The sequence below is a fragment of the Nannospalax galili genome, unplaced genomic scaffold, assembly GCF_000622305.1.
Source record: "Nannospalax galili isolate Female #2095 unplaced genomic scaffold, S.galili_v1.0 scaffold704, whole genome shotgun sequence".
Lineage (NCBI taxonomy): Eukaryota > Metazoa > Chordata > Mammalia > Rodentia > Spalacidae > Nannospalax > Nannospalax galili.
The window spans coordinates 1,062,016-1,084,832 of NW_008352394.1; the positions used below are offsets into that span (position 1 = coordinate 1,062,016).

At 42.8% G+C, this 22,817-nt stretch overlaps 1 protein-coding gene across 1 annotated transcript in view; it reads right to left on the bottom strand.

The window, feature by feature from the left end:
• Positions 1 to 2,599: 2,599 nt before the first annotated feature.
• The window catches only part of Slc28a3 (solute carrier family 28 member 3), a 64,220-nt gene continuing 44,002 nt past the window's right edge, over positions 2,600 to 22,817 (bottom strand). Inside the window, exons 9-18 of the mRNA XM_008849414.1 lie at positions 22,449 to 22,529; positions 19,474 to 19,554; positions 17,304 to 17,429; positions 14,751 to 14,881; positions 12,396 to 12,564; positions 11,288 to 11,485; positions 6,403 to 6,484; positions 5,576 to 5,674; positions 5,256 to 5,376; positions 2,600 to 2,726 (exon numbers count right to left, since the gene is read on the bottom strand). Coding sequence (XP_008847636.1) covers positions 2,600 to 2,726; positions 5,256 to 5,376; positions 5,576 to 5,674; positions 6,403 to 6,484; positions 11,288 to 11,485; positions 12,396 to 12,564; positions 14,751 to 14,881; positions 17,304 to 17,429; positions 19,474 to 19,554; positions 22,449 to 22,529 — 1,215 coding nt within the window. The remainder of the gene's footprint in view (positions 2,727 to 5,255; positions 5,377 to 5,575; positions 5,675 to 6,402; positions 6,485 to 11,287; positions 11,486 to 12,395; positions 12,565 to 14,750; positions 14,882 to 17,303; positions 17,430 to 19,473; positions 19,555 to 22,448; positions 22,530 to 22,817) is intronic.

A 22,817-nucleotide genomic window follows, 5' to 3' on the forward strand; every position in this document is an offset into this window, starting at 1 on the left:
AAGGATGAGAGGGAGAGAGAACAGCTACAGCTGATGAGGAAGACCCAACAGATGAATAATTGGCACTCACAACACACTACCATAGGCTGGAACAAAGCCATAAGGTGTACAAAGAGAAGGTGTGCAAATGTTTTCCTAAGGTCGACTTCCAAGAAAATTGATATAGATAATAATAAAAAATTAGAAACATCTTGATATTTTTACTTCAGGAGTCAAGAGTCCTCTGGACATTTAACCTCTCCTTTGGTTACTATCAAAAAAGAAAGAAAGAAAGAAAGAAAGAAAGAAAGAAAGAAAGAAAGAAAGAAAGAAGAAAGAAAAAGCAAAAAGCAAAAAGCGAAAGCAGAAACAAATAGCTCCAATCATTTATACATGGATTATTTTGGAAAAATCATTCTTGTTCATGATCAAAATAAACTACTTAATGTATTGTACAACTTGTTTCCCATTGAGTTTCTCCTTTGTGAGTCACTGACTCAGATGCATTGATATTTTCCTTGTACAAGGTCTCTGTATGTTCATAGCAATGGTAATGATCATTTCATTAAAGAGCACTCCACTGACTTCTCTGGACCCAGTCAGCAAGTCTGATGATGTTTTTCTGATCGATGGAAGAATCAATGAAAGGTGTTCCCATCTCCATCAGGATTGATTTTTCTTCATAATTGGTCTTTATGTGGCTTTGACTGAACATTTGTTGTTGTCCAGTCTTATCATTAAGGATAGGACCAAATGTTACACATAAACATGTCTACAAATAGTCTTCCCAATGACAGAGACTTGGATAGCAGGGATCCTTATAGTATATTATATCTGCAAAGTGTTCACTATTCCTTCCCTGTGACAGGATAGTTCATCTATGGTCACTGACATAATGCTTGCCACAGGATTTTCTCTGGCTTATAGAATGCAGCAGAAATGAAGAATGCTACTATCTAGTGGAACTGTTGTCACTCTTGTTTGGAGACAGGGTCCTGCTAGTTTTGAATCCATAATCTTCCTGCCTTGTCTCCTAGTGCTGAGATTGACAAGAGTGTGCCACCAAATCTGGCTCCTAGAAATTTTAAGAGCTATCATGCTGTTCCTACATGTTTTCCTTCTCTAAGACCAGCATGCCCCACACAGGGGCTGCTTTCTTTAGCCAGGGTCCTGGAAATGGGGACAGCATAGATTAAGCCCAAATTCATCAATGTAAAGACTCACAACTGGTCAAAGTGCTGAGAATAAGTGACTGCTGAGTGCTCAGACAAAAATGGGACATCTATGTCAATTTCCTCAAGGCTCAGGGAACATCATGGAAGAGGGGGCAGAAAGAATGTATGAGCCAGAAGATAGGGAGGAGTATTGTGAAATACTGCCTTCTAGACATGGTACAGCTGTTGCATTCATGAATTCACTGTAGCTATGGTTACCTATACAAGAACTGCATAAGATCAAGTCAGCAATATCAGTATGCCAGCAGGCAGCATTAATCAGACTAGAGAGCTATAAAAAGAGGGACGAGGGCATGAATGTGAGGGGGGACATGTTGAGGGTTTCCAGGAGGGAGGGGAGCAGGGAGTGGGAGTTGGGGGTGATCAAGATATGTTGTATGTGGGCTGGAGAGATTGTGCAGCGGTTAAGAGCACTGGCTGCTCTTGCAGAGGACCCAGGTTTGATTTCCAGCACCCACATGGCAGCTAACAACTGCCTGTAACTCCATTTCCAGGGATCTGACTCCCTCTTCTGACCTCTGTGGGCATTGCCCAACATGGGTGTACCTACATATATTCAGGCAATACACATATAAAATAAAAATAATAAAAACGAAATATTAAAACGATACATTGTATGTATGTATGAAATTGTCAGAGTCAAGAATCAAAGACATTCCTTTAAAAATCAACTTAAAAAACATTAAGGCTAAATTGATCATTTCAAACATGTAATATGACTGAAAGAGAGATTTGCAAGCTGTTGAGGTTTGGGGAATTACTGCAGCATAACTTTGCATACGATGACTGATTATAAGTCTCTTAAGTTTACGGGAACGAAATTTTGGTTTTAATATGTGTGTGCTTTTCTAAAGGAATCTTCGTTTATGAAGACTTCTGGAGGATAACAATGAGTGGGTGACTTTGTATTAGCCTTCCTTCATGTGAGATTCAAGTCCAGGAATTCAGGTGAGCTAGAGTGAAGGCAGAATGACCTTGACTGAGATGTGTTCAAAACACATCATTCTGGAATACTTAGAGCATCATAAGAGGGTATAGCTGTGTCATAGCCCAGTTGCTGGGAGACATTATATATACATACACACATATATATTCTTATGAAATGCCTTGAAAGTCAAATGTTAGAAAACGTTATTAGGACTGAGGATTGCATCTCAATCTGGCATATCATCATAGACTTTGAAGTGGAAAGGGTGGGTTGGGGAGGGAAAGGGTGGAGGGAGATATTGTATGTCTGAAGGATTCATGCCAGTTTTTCTTTCTTTCTTTCAATTAAAACTGATTTCATGACAGAGTTATCAATCTGTGGTTAATAGCTTTTTTTCCCTTCCAAAGCAGAAAATTAAGTATCTGTACAAGGACTTTCACTGGATACATGACCGAACTTATATCATATTAGGGATCCAACTGCAGTTAAGTGTTGATGGATTCAGCAATTCGCAGCAGCCCTTCAAAGCGTAGAGGCTGAAGTTTCCTCCTGGGATAATCTCATTGGGCCCCTTGGCAACAGTGCTGGTAAAAGCAGAATGAACCGTTAGTTGGGCCTTAGATAGCAGGAACAGCAGGTGCGTAGAGGATGATGCATTGTGAATGTACAGGGCAGGAAGCCAATTTCCTTGTTCCCTTCTGGCTAGGGAGGGTTTAAAATAGAGGCGTCCGAGGGTTAGTGTTGGTTCTCAAATTCTGGGTGGCCTCAAGGTCTCTCCCTCTTTCCTCCATAAGAACAAAAAAGGGGATAGAACCAATACTTATAAAACACTTGTGCATAATGAGAGCAGGTGGGATGAGGATGTTGCTTTTTCAAAATAGAAAGTGTAGAGGGTGGAGGTGGCTGGCATGGGCCACTGGTGGCCTCTCATTCAACTGCCCGTCACCATGTTGTGGGACCATCTCATTCTCCTTGAAAAGGAAACAATAAAAAGTAAAGTGCTGGGCAGTCAGGTAGAAATGAGCAGTCTTGGAGGTCACTGAGGATAGATTCCCTCCCTCATTCTCAGCTGAGCACTACCTTCTATGTCCCTGCTACACTAACTCTCAAGTGAACAGTACTGGTGGGTAAAGGAAAGGTAGAGCACCACAACTGTATCTCCTTAGCATCTAAACTGTTCCATAAAAGTATGGACACAGATTAGACAAAGGGGAGGAATGTGGAGGCAGGGGGCCTGGCTGAGGTCGGTCAAAGGAAGGCTCTTCCTGGTAAAGCATGGCTATGTATATTGACTCCTTTTATTCTTTCTTTAATTTTTCTTAATCTGCTCTGCTACACTATTTGTGGTCAAAGAGTGGATCTGAGTCTTTCTCTGGCCCTGGGTGGAGACATGACATCTTAAACTGCTTAGAAGAGCATGATATTGATATGTAGCTAGAGGCTTTCTGGTAAAGAACAAAGGCATATTATTATTCTTTCTCATAAGAACTAACCCAAATCCCTGAGATTAAAAGCTAATCTCAGTCACCCAGACAGGAAAAACACCCCAGGAACACCTGTTCTAAGGACTTTAAGACAGTGTATAAATATAAAACCTACCTAAAAATGGAGGTTAGCCATTGTCCACTCTCATCCCTTGAGGCTGCCCCACTTTACTCTGCAATAAACTCTATAAACACCATGCATCTCATCTGAATTATTTTAATGGAGATCTCTCGGACTAGAGACCTGAGGGAAGGCTACAGAGAGGCCCTGACAGCAGTAATGAAGGGCCTTGTCTTAAGTTGGGTAGAGCCTTAAATTTCCTATCTTGATTATGCTGAGACTAATATTGCTTGAGTGGGCACAGCCCTCTTGTGCCAAGTGCAAAAAAAAAAGATTGTGCCCAACGTATATGGTGATTGCAAGGTTTAAGTGAACTAATTCACACAAAGTGCCTAATGTACAGAGGGTACACGCTATGTACTTGTGAGCAGCATACATGTTTTGATCCTAGCTTTCTAGTTTTATCTGAGAAAAGATGCAAGGCATTAGAAATGCCCTAAGTTCTTACATGACAATTAAAGAGTGAATAAAGTTATAAAAACAATTGGTGAGGTCTCTGTGCTGGTGTTGTCACATATTTACTCCAGGTCTATGGTCATTACCCCATCTACCCATTCTCCTACCATCATGGAGTAGATATAATCGTGACCCAGTAGTCATGGCAACCAAGTATGGGTAAGGGTAATAATACTATGATAGTTGGGTCTATGGTAATTGATACGTAAAAAGTTGGTGGAGAACGAGTGAATGGATGATGAGGCACCGAGGCACAGCTAAAACTCCATCAAAATAGGGTTTATTAGCAAAGGAACACATGGGACAGATTCCCTTCTAGGCAGGGAAAATGTCTACCCAGGTCTTGAGCTGGGGTCTTTCAAAAGAGAGGCTTCTGCCTCCTGCAGAAGGCAGGAAGATGTAGTTTTTTTAAGTTGGGGGGGGGAGTGGGAGAGCGGGTCTGTTAAAACCTGTCCTCTTTAGAGATCAAAGGGGAAGCCTGCTGTGTTGGCCAAACAGTGGAGAAAAGTCTCCTTCTCTTGACTTCAAAGACCAAGGTGCTTATCAGCTAGGTCCCCTTTTCTCAGGAGCATGAGAAGTCCTTGGGATCCTGTTGGTGAGGGGGCAGGGCTATCTGAACCTTAACAGTAATAGTAAGGAAGAAATTCACATTCCTTATTAGAAGGAGAGAAGGTGAGGAAGTAGGAGACCTTCACCTGGGATCACACCCACCACTTCCTCCCCACTGCATATGATCTTGGAAGGTGCTAGAGAATAGAGCAGATGAAAGGTTAATGGAAGGTTGACTCCATGACAGAGCCTCAGCAAGTCTATCACCATGATGGAGTGGGACTTTTTGGTTATATGACCATTTTGGGGTCACCCACATTTATGTAAGTAAGCCCAATAAACTCATTGGTTTACCAAGCTGGGCTTTAGAGGAATTATTACTTTTGTCTGTTGTTGGAGCCCTATCTAGGGTGAGCAGACATTAGTTCACATCTCCCCAGGAAATCACATGATAGTTGGGTTTGATTATTAAGAGATCATAAAGAAGTTATAATCAAGAATACCTGTGCAACAGACTTTGGCAACAAGACACCACTCTGGTTGTGTTATTAAAGGAACTGTAGTTAAAGGCATTGTCTAGAACGTGATGGCAGCTGATGTCCACAGGGGTGCTGGAGAGTGTGCCTGGAAATGGAAAACAGTGCCATTTGCTTTCACAACTCGACAAAATCCCGGAGCTTGCCTCTGTCCTGAGCTTCTCCACTCCACCCCACACACTTCATTTCACAGTGAACTCAGCCCAGCTCTAGCTCTCAGCTTTCTGCATTAGCAATTGCTGCGTGTGCAGGCTGGAGGCCTGTGGGCACCTGGGACAGGATCATACCTGCAATGCAGGCTGTCATGAAGCAGGCAGTGGTCCCTGCAATCAGGGCTCTCATTGCTCCTGAGGCAATGTCGTGCCTTCTGGAAGGAGCTATGGATGCTGGAGAAAAGATGAAAGGTATTTGAGATTAGACTGATCAAAATCCAGCTCTGTAGCCTCTGAAAATTATTTTGTGACTGGAATCTGAGGCCAGTTAAAAAAAAAGTCCGAGATTTATCCAAAGGGCTCATGATGCATTGTGGGCATGGAAAAGTCAGGGAGTTACGAGCAAGAATTAATCAGTGAGGTAATCTCCAACTCAACTGCCACCATCTACTTCTACGCCCATGGCAGACATCAGTAACAAAGGACAGCACCTTTTACACTGAAATTCCGTAGGATCTCAGGACCTCCAGGTGCTGGTTGTAAATTATTAATGTTGGTGTATAAGTGAAACCTCAGGGTTATCATTGGCTTGGGAAAAGTATCTGTATATTTGAGCATATTTATCCTGAATGCTTGAGTGTACATAGGAAAACTATATTGTAGAGCAGAGATAAACCATAGACCCTAAACCAGGCAGAGTGGTGCACGCCTTTAATCCCTGCATTAGTGAGGCAGAGGCAGGCAGACGTCTGTGAGATCAAGGCCAGCCTGGTCTACATGGTGAGTTCCAGGTCAGCTGAGGCTACAGAAAGACTCTGTCTCAAAAGGACCAAAACAAAACAAAACAAAACATAGACCTTAGGGAATTTGAAGATCCATTTTCCCTTGATCTGAATATTACAGAAAAAGATGGGGGCCCAAAGCATGTCAATCTGTTGTCAAAGATTATTCTTTTCACTTACTAAGTCCGCCGATCACTATTCCTAGGGAAGCAAAATTGGCGAAGCCACAGAGGGCATAAGTTGCAATTGTCTCAGAACGAATCTGTAAGTAAGCACAGAACACTGATGCATACATGGTCTGACCCAGCTTAAGAAATCTGGCGTCCCAACTGGGATTCATTTTGACTGCAGAATTAATATTGACAAATAAATTGACAATTGTGTGGCTATCAAATAACCATGGATGGTTTCTTTGACTGCTTGAATATTGAGGGAACGTGGAAAGGGGTGTGTAGATTCGAGAAACATTTAACACTAGACTAGGAATTAGTGGCCTTGGCTCCTTCCTTGTCATTAGTACAGCCCATAAAGCTTGGCCATCTGCTGTATTATACCAGACACAGAACTAGTTGGTGGAAATATGAATTTGGTTCCAGAAAATTCACATTATACCTATTTGACAAATAGCTAACTCAGAATATATAAAGAATCCTATAATCCAATAAGAAGGCAAATACCTAAGGAAATATTGATGGAGTTTTGGATACTCCACAAAAGATGTAGAAATGGCCAATAAGCATATGAAAAAGACCTTCAACGTCACTAGTTATCAGGGAAATGCTAATCAATGCCAGAGCCAAAACAAATAGAGAGCCAAAACAAGTCTTTCTTACTTTAAATCGACTTATCTAAGGTACGTTGTCATTTACTGAAAGAGATAAAAAGACTGGCTAGGATGCTTACCCAGTGCTGGTAGGAATGTAAAATGACACAGGATGCTTGAGAGACAGTACGGCAGAGTCTCACCAAGCTAACACACACTGCTTGTGTGACATGGAAATGTTCATAAAGAAATAAAAACACAGGCCCACAGAAGGACTGTTCATGAATATTTATATGGCTTTATTCATAATAGCCCCACACTTACAACAACTCCAATGCCCTTCCTTAGGAAAGCTGATAAACAAATTGTGGACATCCATAAAATAGAATACTGTTCTACAAGAAAAAGAAAAATGCTATGTACCACAGCATGAATGCTAAGTGAGTCTGTTTACTCAACAGGCAAAAGTAATTATTATAGTTTGGATCTCAGATGTTCCCCAGAGCACATGTTGAAGGCTTGGTCCTCGGTACTGTTTAGATGCAGAGCCTCTGGGAGATGACTGGATTATGAGGGCAGGGTCTGACTTCATGAACTGGATTAGTCCATTTGCTGATTCATAGCTTAGTGGGTTTGGAAGAAAGGGGTTTGTCATAATGTTGAGCTTTCTCTTTTGATTCTTGATTGTCTCAGGGGGAAGGCAGCTTTCCTCCTCCACACACTGCTGCCATGGTAGCTGCCTCACCATTGGCCTAAAAGCAACCCTGGACTGAAACCACTAAAACAAACCTCCTTTCTTTGGTTTATCTCAGGTATTTTGTCACAGTAATGAAAAACTCACTAACACAATAATCTACAGTGGAAAAAAGATCATTAGTTGCCTGGATTAGGTCTTCAGAGGGGTATTGTCTATAAAGGGCCATGAGGGGAGTTAAGGAATTGTATCAGTAGAAAGGAAATTCTCAGGATCTATCAAGGAGCTTCCTTACAATCTGGCTATCATGCTTGCCTTTGTTCTTCAGCTCTGACTACCCATGGGAAAGTCAGGAGCCCATTTGGAAATGCAAGAGTGGGACTGGGCAGTGGACACTAGATGGTGAATTAGCAAAACTGAGGTTGTGGCCCTCTGGCTCTGTTCCTACAGTTAAGAGGTGCTGCGTGGCCTGATAATTCTCCCTCAGGCTGAAGGACTGAATACAGGAGTTGCTACAGACTCAGTGCTCATCCATTGCTTATCTGGGGTACATCCAATCCGGCAGAGGTACTAATTTAGGCTGTGGTCTGCTCTGAGTTACTCCATATTGTGCATCCCTATCAGCTCCCCCTCCAGGAAGGCCTCCTTGAACTCTGATTCTTTGATTCAGCTTCTTAACCCTTTGCAATCATTCTGTAGCCTAGGTATATGCACATGGACAGATGTGTGATGTGGACTAGAACAACCTGTCTCAGCTAGCTGTCAAGAGGAATTGGAACTACTTGGCAAATTGCAGCCAGTGAACTGATACAGCTTGTGAATTTAGTTAATAAATTCTGACACTGGAGACACAAACATGTCTATGTTTCTGACTTAGTGCCCTCACAACAGGTACTCACACATTTGGAACAATAATTTCCTCTCCAGTTTCTTGAAAAGCAAATGACTTAGTGCAAGGGGAAAAGGCCTCAAATAAATGCTACATTCAAGAGCAGTATTTTTCTCCCCTTGGGCTAACTGGGTTTTTGAAAATCTCCATTCAAGATTCGTTGTGGTTTTCTAATGAGGCCTGTCTTTTCTCTAATAGTTTCTGATATAGTTTCAAACAGCATGCATACAAGCAGGAGGGAAAAAAAGTACGTGTGTGGTCCACTGTTCCTGGACAAGATGGTTCTTGTTTCTTGATCTTCCATTGCTTTTCATTCAGTAATTCAAAACCACACCAGCTGGGTGTGGTGGTGCATTCCTTTAATCTCAGCACTGGGGAGGCTCTGCCCAGGCTGATTTCAGTGAGTTCAAGGCTATCATGGTCTACATAGCAAGTTTCAGGCTAGCCATGGCTACATAGTGAAACCCTGTCTCAAAAACAAAACCAAAACAAAAACCAACAACAGACATGTTCATTAAGAAACTGTGTGTGTGTTCCTCATCCCATCAAAGCTTAGGTAGCCGTGTGTGTGTGTGTGTGTGTGTGTGTGTGTGTGTGAGAGAGAGAGAGAGAGAGAGAGAGAGAGAGAGAGAGAGAGAATGAGAGAGAGAACATAAAGGTCTTGTGATCTCTCTTCCTTAGATAGGATCCAGGGGAAGGGGTATGCAGATGTGGCTATGTGTGGTTTTGTCAGAAGAAGAAAAGGTTGTCTCCACTTTGCTTTTGTAACTGGAGAGCTGGACTGCACTGGAAAGACGATGCACACCCCTCTGTTCTCCTGTGTGTGAGTAACAAGCTGCTGTGGCTACTGTGACTCAACAGTAACCGAGGCTGCTGTTTCCCGTGTGCCCTGTGTGCCTCAGGCTGGGCTCAGCCCCAAACCAAAACAGCTCTACAGTTCAGGCTCTGCCTACCTAACAGGCTTTTCACAGAGCAGCTCAGTGCTGCCAGAGCTGGCAGCTTGCTCTGCTCATTAACAAAAGTACTTTCTCCTGGCAACTGGAAAGTTGAAAACATTTTGCTTAATTTAGCCTATTGTTTACTTTTGGCAGGGAAACAAAATGGTTTAGGCGGCATCCAAACAATGAGGAGAACTAGCCAAGTTCCGCTGTACGGTTAGCTGAAAAATGAACACGTAGGAAATAGGAGACCCACAAGCCCATTTCTATCAGATGTGTGGGTCTGTGTGCCCCAGAGCGCAGAATATAAACCAGCACTCTTCTGGGGAAGACTTGCATGATCCATCTGTTTGGCCTTTGGGAGTCCAGGAGGGAAGTGCTGCTGTCTGGGATGAGTATTACCATGCTGGGCTGTGTAGCGTGTGTTAAAGCCTGGGACATTAACCCTAAATGGATTGGTCCACCGAGTGACAGGGATGGTCAGAAACACTCATTTCCCTTAGTTTCCTCATGTGATAATACTGTTCTTTTGAGGGAAATTATAATCAGAGATTCAGCTGCAAATATGTCCTTGTCTTAAGTTCCTCATCCCATCAAAGCTTAGGTAGCCGTGAGCACCTCTTTACATGCTATAGATTTGAAGGCCTGGCGTGATTCTAGGGTGATTCATCCAGGGATTTCTAATGGCAGACATCGTGCTTTCTCTCCCCTCATCCCTTTTGACATTAGCAATATTTCTTGAAGGTGACTACGCACAACATTACATTTAGTTTCTTAGAACTCATAAAACCCCTCATGCTAGAAGAGACCTTCATGAGCATTAGACTACTGGTTCTATGAAGGTAAGGCTTGCTATAATTTGGTTGCTGAATATCCTTCAAAGGCCTATATGCTGAAGGTGGGAGGTAGAGGAAGATTTAGGTCAGGAGGCTAGGTCTTGGACCACACCCTCGAAGGGGATGTTGGAACCCCATCCCTCTTTCTCTCTGTTGACTTCCTAGCTGCTTTGTGGTGAACAAGCATCCTCTGCTGTCTGCTCCCACACTGACATTCTGCTTTGGACAGGTCCCAAAGCAATGAGGGTGATGGACCATGAACAGAAACCTCTCAACCTATAAGTTGTTTGTCTTCAGTATTTTATTACTGTGACAAAAGTGACTAACAGAGGGCCTTTTGACCTGTTCAGTGCTGTTGGGCCTCAGTACCTACTACACTGAGCATAGATGGTATTTGATAAATCTTCAGTATATGGCTCTAGGTCTGTGTGTACAGTCTTTAAAAGTAACTCATGAGGCTGGAGAGATGGCTCAGTGGTTAAGAGCACTGGCTGCTCTTGCAGAGGATCCAGGTTCAGTTCCCAGCACCCACATGGCAGCTAACAACTGTTTGTAAATCCAGTTCTAGGGGACCCGATGCCCTCTTCTGTCCTCTGTGGGCATCACACACATGTGGTATACTTACATACATGCAGACAAACCATTCATACACATAAAGTTTAAAAAAAAATTAAAAACAATTTAAAAAGTAACTCATCATAGTGGTATAAATTAGTTTTTCCTCTCTCCACACAAATATCATATGATCAGTTCAACACAACTGGAAATCATTCAGTGTTCCTTATGAGCTCCATAAGATGAAGGAGATTTTGGGTTGTTTTGTTCTTATAGAACTTAAGTGCCTGGATAGTGACTGGCCCAAAGTCAAACAAGCAGTTATAGATGGTATTCAACTATACTCTCAATAGTGAGCATGTGTATCTATTGATGAGGAAGCATACTCACCGACATGTACTGCTGCACACCATTCACAAATTTGGGTCCAGCCTCTTTCCTCAGATTGATCAGTTTTGAGAGGTGCTCATAAGCCACAAATTCATTGAAGAATGTCTTGTAGCCTATGAGTTTGGCAACCATAAAGCTGTCTTGCCAGTCGACTCCCATCATGAAGGAGAAGGGCATGAAGATGTAGGAGCATATGAGCTGCAAAACCCCAGAAGTAGTGACACTTTGTTAATACAGGAATTTGCTTCTAGATCTGCTTCCTCATCTCACTGACAAGACTCTTCCTGCCTCTTCTGCCCCTTTTGGGTACAAAGCACCCCTTGCATGCAGTTGTCCATCTTTATGTAGCAGGAGAATATGGTGTGTCTTCACCAAACTTGTGTTAAGGCTTGATTTCCAGGTAGCGATGTTGCTGGTCTAGGGCCCTTAAGATCAATAAGTGTCTTTCTCATGGGACTGCATTAGTTCTCTGTGGAACGGATTAGTATTTGAGAGAGTAGTTGTTAATAAAGAGGTCAGCTCTCTGGTCTCTCCTTTCTTTTAAAATGTGCCCTCTTGTCCTTTGTGTTTTTCTGTCATATATGGGCTGCATGTGGCCCTCACCGGAAGTTGGTCAGATGTAACCACCTCACTGCAGATTGCAGCCTTCAGAACCGAGTTAAGTCCCCTTTATAAAATGATTCAATCTTGTGTTCTGTAGCACAGAAAACAGACTACAGCAGGAGTCAAGGATGGAACTTGGTCATTTGAGGTAACACATATTCTTGGGGAAGAGGTCATAAGAGAATGACTACTAGGGGGAAAGAGGGCAACAGAAGACAGCATGGGAGTGGGAAGAATGGGGGCAGAGATGCTTCTATGATGTGTGAGGGCAAACCAGAGGCAGTTAGGAGAGGGTGCTAAAACGTTTTTGTTGTTTGTTTGCTTTTGTTTTCTGAGACAGGGACTCACTATGCTGCCCACACTGGCCTTGAACTCACGGCTATCTTTTACCTCGGCCTCCTGAGTGCTGGGGCTGAATACGTGAGCCACCACGCTTGATTTCTAACTTATTTTTAAGCAAAGGTAGTCAGAAATAAAGCTTGGCAGGAGTATGGTGGAATCATACCTCGAAACTCAGCTGCGGGTAGTCGAACATGCCTCCAAACCAAGACAGGGCTGAATTCATAAAAGACAGCAGGGCCAAGAAGGCAATCAGGTTCGCAGCAATGTTAGCCACCAGGGGGATGGAGGAGGCTGCGCCCTGTGTTGCAGCCTCCAGGAGATTCCTTGAATCACTTCATTAAAAGATAGCAATTCTAGAATTACCAAGGAGTGTCTCTGGGTGGATGTCACAGACACAGAAATGGCCTAATTATAGTTTAGTGGGTGAGAGGCGAACCCTCAGGAGCATACCTTGGTCAAAATAATCACTTATGCCATGTGATTGTGATGGGGCTGATAACTGACGACAGGTGGGGGTGTCTGACTCTACTGCTACACTGCCTTTTTCTTTGGTGCTGGAGGTGAACCCTGGGCTTCATGCTGATAAGCACTCACCCACATCCCCAGTTGTGTTTTTAAAATCTGGGACATCTATAATAAAAGCTGGGAAATCATAAAACAGCGTAGGGTTAAAAATTATCTACTAAGGGTCTGGAGAGATGGTGCAGCAGTTAAGAGAACTGGTGGTTCTTGCAGAGGACCCGGGTTTGATTCTCAGCACTCATGTGATGGTTAACAATTGTTCATCACTCCAGTTCCAGGGGATCTGATTCCCTCTTCTGGCCTCCATGGCCACTGCATGACTTGGTTGCGCTTATGTACATGCGTGCAAAGTACGCATACACATAAAATAAAAATAGTCTTAAAAATTAATTAAAATTATTCATTAAAAGTAGCTATTTGAGAATACTTACAAAAATCTCATGACACTAAAAACTAACACTTCATTTAAGAAATGGAATGTCTATTTGCTTCTTTATGGAATAGATATATTTTCAGCCTATTTGAATAAAGACCTGATCAAACATGCAGTGAGAAAAAAAGAAATGAAATGTCATCACCTTTGAATTCCACTGCACGATCTTCCGCGTCTCCTGTCAACCCCTCTAATCCCAGAGCTACCTTTCCCTAAAATCCATTTATCTCTCTTTCTTTACAATTTTCCTCCATGTCTGTATCCTTAATTAGTACACCATGCCCATTTTCATGGTTACTGCCTCTGTAAGAGGAAGCCACAGATTGGTATCTCTTATCCAAAATGCTTTGAACCATAAGTGTTTCATATTTCAGAGTTTGGGACAGTTTCATTAATCATAATGTGATATCTTGAGGGGGTGAGACTTAAAATGTAAACATGGTATTAACTGATGTTTCATATATACCTAACACACATGACTTGAAAGTAATTTTATAAATTTTAAGTTTTCTATGTATGTGTGCATTATGTATATTGGGGTGCATATGTGTGTATTGGGGTGCATGTGTGTGGTGGTCACAGGAGAACTTTGAGGAGTCACTATTTTCCCTCCACCTTTATGTGGATTCTGGGGATCAAACTCTGGTCACCCAGGCCTGTGTGGCACCTGCTCTTACCTGCTGAGCCATTCTGCTGGCCCTATACAGTATTTAAATAATTCTGTGCACAAAGCAAAGCTTAATGGAATGTGATTTTCCACTTGTGGTATGATGCCAGCACTCAAAATGTTTCTGATTTTGGAGCAGTTTGATTTTAGACTTCTTTAAACATACTTTATTTTTTATTTTTATTTTATGTGTATGAGTGGATTGCCTGCACGTGTGTAAGTGCACCCATGCTGTGCAATGCCCACGGAGGTCAGAAGAGGGCATTGAATTCCCCTGGACAGTTGTTAGCCACCACGTGGGTACTGGGAATTGAACCCAGGTCCTCTGCAAGAGCTCTTAATCGCTGAGTCATCTCTTCATCCTGATTTTAGACTGTGGGTTAGGGGCACTCGCCTTTATTTAATCCTTTGGCAACCTGCTTTCTCATTCATGGCTATGACCCTGTTTTCACATAATTAAGGGATGAGGCTCAGATACATGTTGGTTAAACTATGTGATTTCATGATGCTTATAAATGTCTTAGCTCCCTGAAGCTTTCTATTCTTTGTTATTCCTTCTTCATAGGCCAAAAGAAAATAAACCAACTTTTTTATTACATGAGAGATTTCTGAAACATTCATTCCATGACTTTCCAACAGTTTTAAGCCAGTGTCGCAGTTCTTACAGTGATGAATCTTTGCAATGAATACTTAAGACATGTACTGACATTCAGATGTTTAGAAGCTTTTCCTAAAGTGTTGGAAGAGTTTTGTTTTGTAGGTAAAATCTACTAAGTCACAAGGAAATTAAACGTAATATCATTCTAATACCATAATGTGCAGTGTTTTCCTATTATCAAATTTTGAATTTGGCATCCCTGTCCCAGCTTGTTAATTAGGTGATGTGTCCCACTTACCCATTTTCCAGTTTCATGGCATTCTTGAGGGTTACCTTTGGTGTCTCTGTTTCAGGCCAAAAGAGTTTGGCAACAGCCAGTGATGCAGGTGCCGACATGACTGAGGCTGTTAACAAGTGTGTGGATGACACCTGCAGTTTGAGGAGAAGCAACAGGCTTAGTTGTCCTTTCCAGAGGAGCAGTCCAAAAGCCTCAAAGGGAAGAGAGATGGGGCAGAAGCTGATGCCGTGTCAGAGAACAGCGTTTCCTTGGAGGTTTGGAAAAACAGCTCTTCTCAAGGAGCCCTGTCTGGCATCACCTTTCGAGTCAGAGGATGAGGGAGGAATTTGTATTAACTGACCACATCCTTGGGGAAAAGCACAAAACCACACTCAGTTATTTTGGATAAAAATCAATTCTGCCTTGTAAGACCTTTCAAGGATTTCGCAGCTTCTCTGTTGTCTCTGAATACTCAACCGGTCCCTGTTCCCCACATCTGCAGTTCCATGGGGGGAACCGTGGGTGAAAGGGCATGGATAAAGGACTTCTGAGCTGTGTACAGACCTGGGTGCACTCCATCCACTTTAATCTCCTGAAATCCTGTCTACACACTATTAATTTATCCACAGTCCCTTTACTCTGTAAATGATTTCTGCTTTCCTCATGGCAAGTTCCCTCCCAGCCCCATATTTTTATTTTTTCTGGATTTTCTGCCCCACATTTTCAGGATCCCAGAATCTTCTTCGCTATTCCCATTACACCTAGCTCATTGCTGAGGTAGTACTCCCACAGCAGGAGCGAGATGGACCATCTGTGAATTGGACTGTTTATTTGTATGGAATCCTGTTTCTTTCTTAAGCTTTTCCAACTAACTGGTCCTTGCAGGCCCACATAAAGGCCCAGAATGAAGGTCGTGTATCTTCCTAGAAATCCTTACCACCGGAATCACACTGCACTGCTGCTTCCCCATTGGCGTCTGTATCACTGTGGGGCTTGTGTAGTCTATGACTGGGGGCACACATACCAGTTGCCGAGCATTCCTCAGCCTTATACAATTGGCTGTCAGCTCTCAGGATTGTCTCTACTCCATACCTGACATTGATATCAGGTTTAGGAACCTGAGGCTAGACAGGACACAGGACATAGGGGATAACCTATTAATGCATCTCTCAACTCACCAGAGAAATTTTCTTATGCAACAGATGATGATTAACACAGAAACCCACAACTGGCCAACCTGTAGAGATCCAGAGGCTATAGAGTGCATATCCACGAATAGGACACCTGTATCAAACCTCTGCCTCCCAAGGATTAGAGCTCATTGTGGAAGCGGGGAGGAAAGATTGTGAGAGCCAGAGGTGGTGGATGACCACAAGGAAACAGAGTTTTTCAGGCAGCTGATCAATTAATTACTCATATGAACCTATAGCAATGGTGGCAGCATGCACAAGTCTCATCCAAGCTCAAACCAGACAAAACCCCAGCATAGATATGAGGAAGTGGGTAAGAAACCCCAACTAAGGAAATCATGGCAGCTGAGGGCAACTGGGAGGAGCAGAGACAGCCTCTTGCAAGGATGGAACTCTTGGTAGGTTAACCAGACGCCAGTGGGTGGACCCACACTGAAGGATATTTGTGGACACTAGACTCTGTAGTCTAATTATTCTATCTCATATATCTATATATATATTCCCACATTAAATTGGGAAGGGGCAATAAAGTGAGAATACCATCAAATTGTATGCAAATTGCAAAAATTCAATTTAAATTTATTTCTCAATATTGACAACTAGATTTCATTCCAAGAAATTCTAGTTTAATTACCCTTGGGTGTGGGTATGGAACTTAGAGCCTTTAATAACTTTAATGTGATAATAACTTCCAGGTGATTCTAATGTGCAGTAAGGCTTGGGAACCACTGCTTAGAGCAAAATTCCCTTCCCAAGGGCCAGAGTATTTTTGACTTTTTTGTCCAAACTACTCAACTTGCTCAAGGCAAAGGAATAGGAATAGCTAGTTTAGTCAAATCTTAGTAGCAAAAACTAGCAAGACCTGGATTTGGCCCATGGGTCATAGTTTGCTGGACTCTGATTTAGGTCATCTTTCTAACGTTAATGATAGTTTTTTTTTTTTCTTTTTTCACACAGATCTAAAGTTTTAGCTCAAATATCTTATCGTATGATTTCATTTTGTTGTGCTTAGATATGACTTCAGGCAGGAATGTCAGGAGGTTCTCTGAGAAGAATTGATCTTCTAAACCTCCAAGGAAATGCCATTCTCTGGCACCGGATGAACTCCTGCTCTGTCTCTCTTCCCTTTGAGGCTTTTGGACTGCTCCTCTGGAAAGAAAAAGCGAAGCCTATTGGAGGTAGAAAATGGAAGCCCCCAGACTCCTTGGAGTCACTATATTCAAATTCCAGAGCAATGGTGGCAACTTTTGTCATACTGAAAAAGGAGACACTTTTTGGCGTCATTTCTACCAGTAATGAGACAGGAAAAGAAAAGGAGGAACAAGAAATAAGAAGGATAAGATTGAAGTTTGCATAAATTAATTTTATTCCTAAACATTCTTACCCCAAAAGAAATGTATGCACCCAAGACGCTTCCAGCAATTGTAGCGAAGCCGGCTGTCATGATGGCGTGGAGTTCTGACCTGGTGACATGAGATAAATATGGCTGGACCAGCAGTGGAGACTCTGTCTGGGGGCAAAGATCAAATGTTTCCTTTTAAATGTGAGGAGGTGTACCACCCTACTGTGTTCCCTGCGTCACTTCAGGGTGGATCTCAGATCATCTCCATCAGCTACCAGGAGCTCACTGGAAATGCAAGGTCTGCAACTTGAATCAGAAACTCAAGGGTGACCCAGTGATCTGGTGCAAGCAGCTCTCCAGATGATTCTGGCACACGATTCCTTGGGGTGCCTACATTCAAGTGTCAGAGTGGGCACCTTTTGATATATTGAACAAGAGGGCCCTCTTGGTTTTATTATCCACCAGGAATGAGAAAGAAAAAGAAAACAAAAAGAAGTAACAAGAAAGAGACTGAAGTTTGCATAAGTGTTCTCCAAAACATTCTTCCCACCCCCAAGAAATGTATGTGCTCAAGGCGCTTCAAAGGTTTGCAGCGAGCCCCGAACCATTGGCATCTGGGTCTCTTGCACTCTAGGTAGGTCAGTGTACGCATGTAGGGCTGTGTAAGCCTTGCAATTTGTGAGGCTAATTAAAGAGTTCCTCTACCTAGCCTACGGCTGGACTCCATGAAGGCATGAAATACTTTTCTACAGGTTGACCAAGTAACTCTACCCAGTAGTCTGGCCTTGCAGCCTGGGGATTTCTAAGTCACTGTGATTTCCATCTCCAGGGTTTATCTGGACAGACTCTTATGTGTTTGGGGGAAATAGAGACCAGCATAGAAAAAGGAGTACCAGCAGGTACCCATAGGCCCTTTCAAAATTGAGAATCTGACAGGCCGGGGTGTCGTTGAACAGTCTTGAATGTCATTAGGGAGGGCAGGCGTCCTGCAATGTGGGGCTTTCCATCAATAATTGCAGCACTTTCAGAATATTAAGTATCAAATTGAGTGCCACAGATGCATGTGTGCAATTTTACAATTTTCTGCTCATTATTTCTAATTGTTCTATGAGATTGAATGCATTGAGGCTCAATTTATAGACTAAGTAGGAGCCCTTTTACCCCACAGGTACCAGCAATCATCTCAAGATGGTGCCTTAATTAGTCCTGAGAGATTTTATGACTATAATTATTATAATTTCAACTCCTAGGGAACGAAGTATTACTCCCCCCACCCCCATGCCCTCTACACACTACTAAAGACTACTTCAGGCTAGTGAGCCAGGCTTACCAAGAAGCTCAGCCAGCTTGGAGCAGTTGTAAGCCCGGGATTTGGGACCATGTGTTTCTCTGGGTGACCTGAGTTTTGCTTCCAGTTCAATGTCTTTGGGCTGTGTTGCTGCCAAGTAACCCCACTTGCCTTCATTGCTGTGTGAGTCCTTTCCCCCGAAAGCTGTGTGTTCTGAGTGATGTCGCTCATTACCATTCCTAATATATCTGTTCCTTAGGGTTGCAACAGTTTTGAGGTATTACATTTCTTTGCTTAAATGGACTTCAAGCAAAAGGGTATTTATTCATGTGACGGTTTAGGGAAGTGACAATTGTAGCCTAAAAGTTTATCTTCGATGAGATGAAAATAACCTGAAAACATTTTTCTGCAGGCTCAGCAAAGGCAGGTAGCTAAACAATTTGAGAACGCAGTGGATTTGTGTGGCTACAGGACACAGCTGGGTAGCCTTTCCCAGCATCCTTCACTGTTACAGGCATTGTAGTATAGAATATGCGGCTGCCTGTTCCCTATCTGCCTCTCCTACGTGGTGAGGTTCATTCAATGTGAACAGCCTCTGAAGGGTGGACCAAAGGCCTCAAGAATGCACCAGGGCAGATTTGCTGACAATTGGTGCATGAGAAACCCTATGCTATAACAACATGATGGTCCTCTCTCCATGTTTTCAAGAACCCAATTCCACACCACTCACTGTACCCTCCCCAACACACACACAGACACAGACACACACATATGGACATTGTCAATACTAGGGATTCCTTGTTTTACATTCTTCACTAGAAGCGATGACACAGCTATGATATCTTCTTACTCTATGTTTGGGAAAGAGACTATCTCTATCGGTAAGTATTTTGCTTTTTTATGGTTTTTGTTACTATAACTTACTTGTCCAACAAATACATTGCCAGCAGCAACCACAGACTCAATAGGAGATGAGCCCATAGTGACGAGCATTAGCCATCCAACCTGAAAAGAAGGGAAAGGAAACTGGTCAAGGTCAGTGAAGAGCTATTTATTTAGCAAAGACTTCAAAGTCTTTTACAAAGACTTCCTCTTTGTAAAAATCTAAGCTGTGTTAAATACTGAGGCCTTCAAAGATTGTTGGCAGGCTAGTGATGGTGGCAAACGGAAGTATAATTCACCCAGCCCACACTGCATATCAATCAAGCTCTCCTGCTTGAGTGCTAAGTCTGAGTCATTGTGTATACATTCAAACAATGTAGAAATTAATTCCTACAGATTATATAAGAGTCATGAATAAATAATTGCTGTCACTCACAGGGAGCTTTTCTGTATTCCAGAAACTATTGTAAACTCCAGACCTGGGCAATGTATTTAAACTTGATTCTTTGAAGCAGGCCCTATAATCAGCCCATTATACAGGAGAGGAAACCAATGCACAAAATAGTTATTCTCTTAAAGGCCAGCCAGCTAATAAATACTAGGATGATGTACTTGAAGTTTTTTTCCTACTTAATTCAAATGAACGTGATTTACGGGTTCCACATTTATATAGGCTTTGTGTGATAGATTATATCTAGAATGGCCCCAGGAGTTCATGTATTAAAGGCTTGCTTCCCAGTCCACAGTGTTACAAAGCCCACAGTGGTGGCATTTAAGAGGTGAAGCCCTAGTGGAAGGTCGAAGGTTGTTGGAGGGTACCCTTGAGGAGGATTTGGCATTTGGTCTCTGTGTTTTGCTTTCCAGGCATAAGGCAAGCAATTTTTCTTTGCCTCATTGCCCGCTGTGATGTGCTACTTCACCTAAAGGACAGGACCAGCTTGTCTTGAACTGAAACTTCCAAAACCACCATGCAAATCAGCTTTTCCTCTTTGTAACTTTACTTTTCAAAAATTTTTATACATATTTTATTATTTTTATTTTTTGTGTACAAGTGCATTGCCTGCATGCATATAAGTGCACACATGTAGTGCAATGCCTATGGGGGACAGAAGACAGCATCGGATCCCTTGGAATTTACAGATGCTTGTTAGCTACCATGTGGGTGCTGGGATTCAAACCCAGGTTTTCTGCAGGAGTAGCCAGCACTCTTAACCACTGAGCAATCTCTCCAGCCTCCTCTTTGTAACTTTATTATCTTGATACTTGTTACAGTAACAGAAAACTGACTAATACACCGTGATTCAACAAAGACTGTGCTACCAACCTCAGGATGGAGACTTCCTGTTGTCCTCTCTATATTCTTTTTGCTTGGACTCAAGTACAGTAATTCCAGACATTTAAATCAACAATTAAGAGATTATGAGCTATTGGAGCTGGAGAGATGGCTCAGCAGTTAAGAGTACTGGCTGCTCTTGCAGGATCCCAGCAACCACATGACAGCTTACAACCATCTTTAACGCCAGTTCCAGAGGCTCCGATGCCCTCTTCTAGCCTCCACAGGCATCGCAGGACATGGGTGCACTTAAATACATGCAGACAAGCCACTCATACACATACATAAAATAAATAAAAATTTAAATCCCGGGACTGGAGAGTTGGCTCAACTGTTAAAAGCATTGACTACTTTTGCAGAGGACCAGGTTCGATTCCCAGCACCTACATGGCAGCTAACAACCATCTGTAACTCCAGTTCCAGGGGATCTGATGCCCTTTTCTGACCTCTGTGGGCACTGCACAACACGGATGCACATGCGGGCAATACACTCATACACATAAAAAATAAAAATAAAATATTTAAAAAATTTTAAAAACCAAGAAACTATGAGCTCTGGAACTCTTGCTGCAATCCTGCAACTCTGACTCCACTGTTATCCTGGCTCTTTCCCATCCTTCTTTTCTTTCTGCTTATACTTTATTTACAGGGATCAAAGGACGGCTGTGACTGGCCCCAAGCTCTATGTGCCTCTCAGCTGCCATGTGCATCCAAACTAGCTTACAAAGTTCTTTTAAAAAAATATTCAGACTTTTTAAACCTTTTTTAAATTATTTTTTTTCTTTGTTTCTTGTTTTTAGAGACAGGGTCTCCCTATAGCCTCTGCTGACCTGGAACTCGCTATGTAGACCAGACTGACCTTGATTTCACAGAGATCTGTTTCCCAAGTGCTGGGATTAAAGGTGTGTGCCACCATAGCAGGTAAAATTTTAGTGTGTGTGTGTGTGTGTGTGTGTGTGTGTGTGTGTGTTGTCATCTGTGTGTCTGTGTGAGTGTATCCCACATGTATGTAGGTACCTGCAGAGGCCAGAAGAGGGCGATGGATCCCTTGGTGCTGGAGTGAGAGGTGGTTGTGAGCCACCTGATAAAGGTGATGGGAATGGAACTCTGGTCCTCTGGAAGAGTGGCGAATGCTTGTAACCACTGGGCCATCTCTCTGGCCTCCTTGTTTTCTGATTAAGATAGTCACAGCACCCAGTTGCTGTGGCAGCAAGGATGTGACTAACTTCCTTTCAGAACAAAGTCTATGCTTATAAAAGTCCCTCTGGAGTGAAGAAAGTCCTTGCTTTGATTTCTCTCCTATCTGCAAGCCAGACCTAGCTTTGGAACCTGATGAGAAGCTGTGGCAATTAAGGCAAGAGTGAGAGCTTGGAGGAAGCAGCAGCAGTGCTCCCCCTGGCTGGGGTCTGACCTCAGCTCCTTGGCTAAAGAAGCAACGGCTCTGGCTTCATGGAGATATCCAGTGAGCTACAATCAAAGTCCCTTTGGAGGTTCCTGACATTAAAATCCTCTGTACGGACACATGCAGGAGTGACGTTTTGAGTTTGAATATAACTCAGGTGATGGTGGAGGTGAATCTTTGTAGAGAGACAAAGGTGCTTTGGACTGCCTGCAGGAAGAGCATTTAGAACTCTGAGCTTGAAATAGCCCTACACGGTGGCCAAGCACCTCCCAATCCCAGTACCTTTCTGATGATCCACTGCATCAGTCCCAGGTAGTAGAGCATGGACATCACAGTGCTGAAGAAAACCACAATAGGCAGGATCTGGGGGGACAGGTGCTCACAGGTCAGTGCTGATTCTAGCTGTACTGCAAGTCTCCTTCCTACCTCCTTTCCTCTCACCAAAACATCATTATAGACCCAGAACTGCCTCTGAACTAAAGAATGCTTTGGTCAAGCAGTTGCCCTCTGGACAATTCTAGCCCTAAGTTCTGGGCAGGCTTGAGTGCTGCAGTTGTTTAAGTCTATCTCCTGAAGTTCATGTGGTGAATATTTAAATAGCTTACAAATTCAGTGGCGATGGTGTTTGGGGATGGAGACTTTGGGAAGTAA